Source organism: Sinohyriopsis cumingii, chromosome 5, assembly GCF_028554795.1.
Source record: "Sinohyriopsis cumingii isolate HCF-2022 chromosome 5, ASM2855479v2, whole genome shotgun sequence".
NCBI lineage: Eukaryota > Metazoa > Mollusca > Bivalvia > Unionida > Unionidae > Sinohyriopsis > Sinohyriopsis cumingii.
The window spans coordinates 78,766,735-78,770,566 of NC_142965.1; the positions used below are offsets into that span (position 1 = coordinate 78,766,735).

General features: G+C 35.1%; 1 protein-coding gene across 4 annotated transcripts in view; it reads right to left on the reverse strand.

Annotated features, from left to right (window-relative positions):
* LOC149799541 (protein MON2 homolog) overlaps nucleotides 1-3,714 on the reverse strand; it is a 145,705-nt gene extending 141,991 nt beyond the window's left edge. For all 4 annotated transcript variants that reach the window (XM_089958883.1, XM_089958881.1, XM_089958882.1 and 1 more), the window contains exons 1-2: nucleotides 3,214-3,714; nucleotides 231-294 (exon numbers count right to left, since the gene is read on the reverse strand). In XM_089958883.1, the coding sequence (XP_089815009.1) occupies nucleotides 231-294; nucleotides 3,214-3,315 (166 nt within the window). In that variant the 5' untranslated portion in view covers nucleotides 3,316-3,714. The remainder of the gene's footprint in view (nucleotides 1-230; nucleotides 295-3,213) is intronic.
* Between the last annotated feature and the right edge of the window lie 118 nt (nucleotides 3,715-3,832).

A 3,832-nucleotide genomic window follows, 5' to 3' on the forward strand; every position in this document is an offset into this window, starting at 1 on the left:
TTGTTCTTTTAAGGTTATTAGTCAAATTCAAATTCCTCATTTATGAATCAGATTGAAAGAGGTAGAAACAAAACTGTCCATAATTAGTGAGGTTTAAATGTAAAGAACAAAATCAAGTTCACAACATAAGTAACCTCTACACTTACCTGACATAAAATCTACGCTTAACTGACATAAAATCTATGCTAACCTGACAAAATCTATGCTTACCTGACAAAATCTATGCTTACCTGACATGATATCCTCATTTCTGGATGAGATTGTTCTAAGTTTCAATTGGACTGCTTCTGCTACCTGTAAGTAAAAAGACTCTCCAAAGCAGGGGGTCAGCAACCAAGTTTACATAGCTTGAGACTTTTTCCGGAATTACAAAATGAACAAGCGCATGCAAGAGTAACACTGTTAACCCTTTACCTCACAGAGCATAGTTACAAAGTGCAGCACGCTATAAATAGAACAACTGCTACCTATTCGACTCCATACACACAGGCCTGCCTGTTAACTGTTAAGCAATGTAGTGTATGCTACATTTAACAGCAATTTTAACCATTTTACATTTTTGGAACACATCTATTATGTGTGGCAAAATTTAAGAGTAAAGTCCGATTGTTATAGCTGTGTAATTATTTTCACAGAAATTTTTTTTATGTGCTTTAAAATCTTGAGAGAACTCGTTCACCGTCATGTCAGTGAGGCCACGTGACCAACCGTAGCTGCCATTTCTCATACTCAAAATTTTTCGTCTGCGTCTACATCACTGAGTCATCTGAATTTGATAATTTATAAAAACTAATTGCTGCCTACTTCAATATCAGAGCCTTTACCTAAGTTATTGAATCTTTCATAGTTGTTATTCTAATCATGAAAACTTTGTAAGTACTGAATGAAATCCACGACCGCCATTTTGGAGAATGGAGATTATGACCCAGTTACTTTAAATAGCAGATATCAACCAATGCATAAACAGTGACCATGTGATCTGACATAATTGTCATTTGCAGAAATGAATGTAGTATCTATTAGGGGGTTTTCCCCGAAGGTGGCGCTATGAAAACTAGTAAAAATGGCTGATGTTTACAGCAGGCATCAAAAGGTGCTTCCATGCAAATGGAGTAGAGGTATCCAAAGACGCTTGCATGAGGTAAAGGGTTAAAATTGAGATTTTTGGCTGCTCTTTGAATGCCACACAAAACCTCTTGATGTGCCACCTTGTAGCATATGTGCCATAGGTTGCCAACCTCTGCTCCAAATGATACGGATTTGTATTAAACAAAACATTTACTGTCTATATCAAAATAACATCACCGTTACATTATCACATCCCCTTTAAGATGTAACTTGTTACCTCAGTGATTTGTACCTCTATGTACTCAAGGGTAATTTGAAATGAGATGATTTCATTTGAACCTAATATTGCATAATGGCAAATTAAAACTGTTTTTGGATTATAACAAAAATAGTAGTGTAAAAGAAATGATAAAGTTAACAAAAAATCAGATTAGTTATAACAATAGTCTTCATTACTACTAAGCCTTCAATGATGGAACAGAGCCTTTACCACATTTGTAAATTATAATGTTTTCGATTAAAAAAGAATTCATTAGAAAATAAGTGTTTTTAATAATGACAAGAATATTCAATAATAAGAATTTTATGTTGAAAGCATTGCAGAACTATGACAATTGTTATAATTCTCATATTATTGATAGATGTTAGCAATTACTCTTTAAATATCTTACATAATTTTCTTCCTAACAATGACAAAAGTATTCAGTCATTGTATACATATCTATATTTTTACAAAAGATACCCATGTATTTTGCATGTTTACAATATATTTACATTTTAATTTAGAAGTTTGGACTATGATGTCTGAAATGAAAAATTCATATTTTGTCTTACACCTGATATTCAGGACAGCAAAAAAAGCCTGAATGGAGGTTCTAAGCTTAACAAATGCCAGTGAAACTTGGGGAAACAATTTCAGCAACCAGTGCAAAAAGTATATAAACAAGAAGTGTCTATTCACATGGCCATATTGTGTACCAACCTTTGCAAAGGCTATTTACATGGCTGCCATGTGCCCACAATAGACAGCCCACAAACCTGTACTTGTATTAATAGATGGTTACCTATCAATACCATTACACATTTTTGCAGGGCTTTTTTATCTGACAATAAAACACCATAATAAAGGAAACTCTAAAATTATCTTTATTTGATGTGCATTCATTACTCTGAATGAGCAGAGTTGAGTTTAGTAACAAATATAATGAATATTTATAAAAGTAATAATCTGATAACGGGTTCAGTTAAAAACAGCAAATGATGGCTAAGATGACAAAATTCAACCAATGTTATAGATATGACTTAATAGATCTTCTTAAGTTTGTATTACTGCAGGGATAAGATGGTAACAAAAAGTGTGTGTGTGTGTGTGTATGATTTTGATTTTTAACATAGATTTTTTTTTTTAGTCACAGCACTACAATGCCTACAGTGTGACAGTTTATAGTAATGTCTAGCACTGGGACATCATGCCACAGACAAAGAGCACCATATCCCACCCAGTCACATTATCCTGACACCAGGCAGTCCAGTCCTAACACTAACCTCTTAATGATGAGCACTAAGCGAGGCAGCAGCTAGTACCATTTTATAAGTCTTTGGTATGACTTGGCCAGGGTTCAAACCCACAACCTCCCACATCTGAGGAGATGCTCTAACCACTTAGGCCCCAGAGCGGTCAAAGTACAATACTGTACCCAAATCTGGATTAAGGTAGTAGGAGGCCCTGGAGCAATTTCAAAAACACCCCACTCCCCCATTTCACTGTCTTACTGCCACCCAAACCTGTGTTGCACATTCCAGCAGGGGGTCTGGAACAACAGCTTCATTTGCTCTGCCTCTAATTTGGTTTTGATTGTTCCAGTTGTACCTACAGTGACTTGAAGTTTTTTTTTTTAAATGCATATCAGGTACATGTCAGTCAATTATCCACTAGGCAATGGCCATACAATTAGCCTTCTTTAGATCATGTACATGGTGGCAGTGCAAACAGTCTTTCTCGTTTTAAGTACATGGTGGCTATGCAAATAGTTTTCGTCACATCACCAACATAAATGCACATAGAAAAAGTAATGAGGTTTATAATAATCTGGTATACAATAAAATAAATAAATAAATAAATAAATCGAATTCGAGTTTCTTCACCTCTTTTACGCTGGCATATTTTCTTTTCCCTTCTGATGAAAGCGTCCTTAAATCTCCCTGTATACTCTCAAGAAGCTTTCTGGCCGCTTCGGATTTTGACATCTTTTCAGTAGCTACTGTCTCGGTTATCAATAAAAATGTATTTTTTAAGGTCACAGTGGCAAACACATTCCTCCGGACTAGTATTAAGATGTATACTATTACTGTTAACGATGATGTATATGCTGTGCGCGAAAAAATTAGATTTAAACTTCAAGGAATTCGAGTTCAAAACATCAATCTACAGGTGTCAATCTCACGGCGATTGTTTCAAATTTAGTCAAGGGGGACTATTGCGAGGGTTGCTAACTACACATTTATTTTACACATTAATGTTGAGATCTATATATTTAATGGTCCAAAGGCTCAGAATTCATGCTGAGAAATGTCACTGACTGTCAACATTTCAACGATAAGCCGCAAAGATGATGTGGAGTGTTTTGATGTAAGATTTCCGTGACGGATGAGGATTAACCTATGAGTATAGCCGAATGGTGGTGACTGGATTTAATTATCTGTTACAATATGTAGCTAAAAGAATCAGAAAAATAAAGTTTTAAAAGCAGTCTGAAGAGTAACA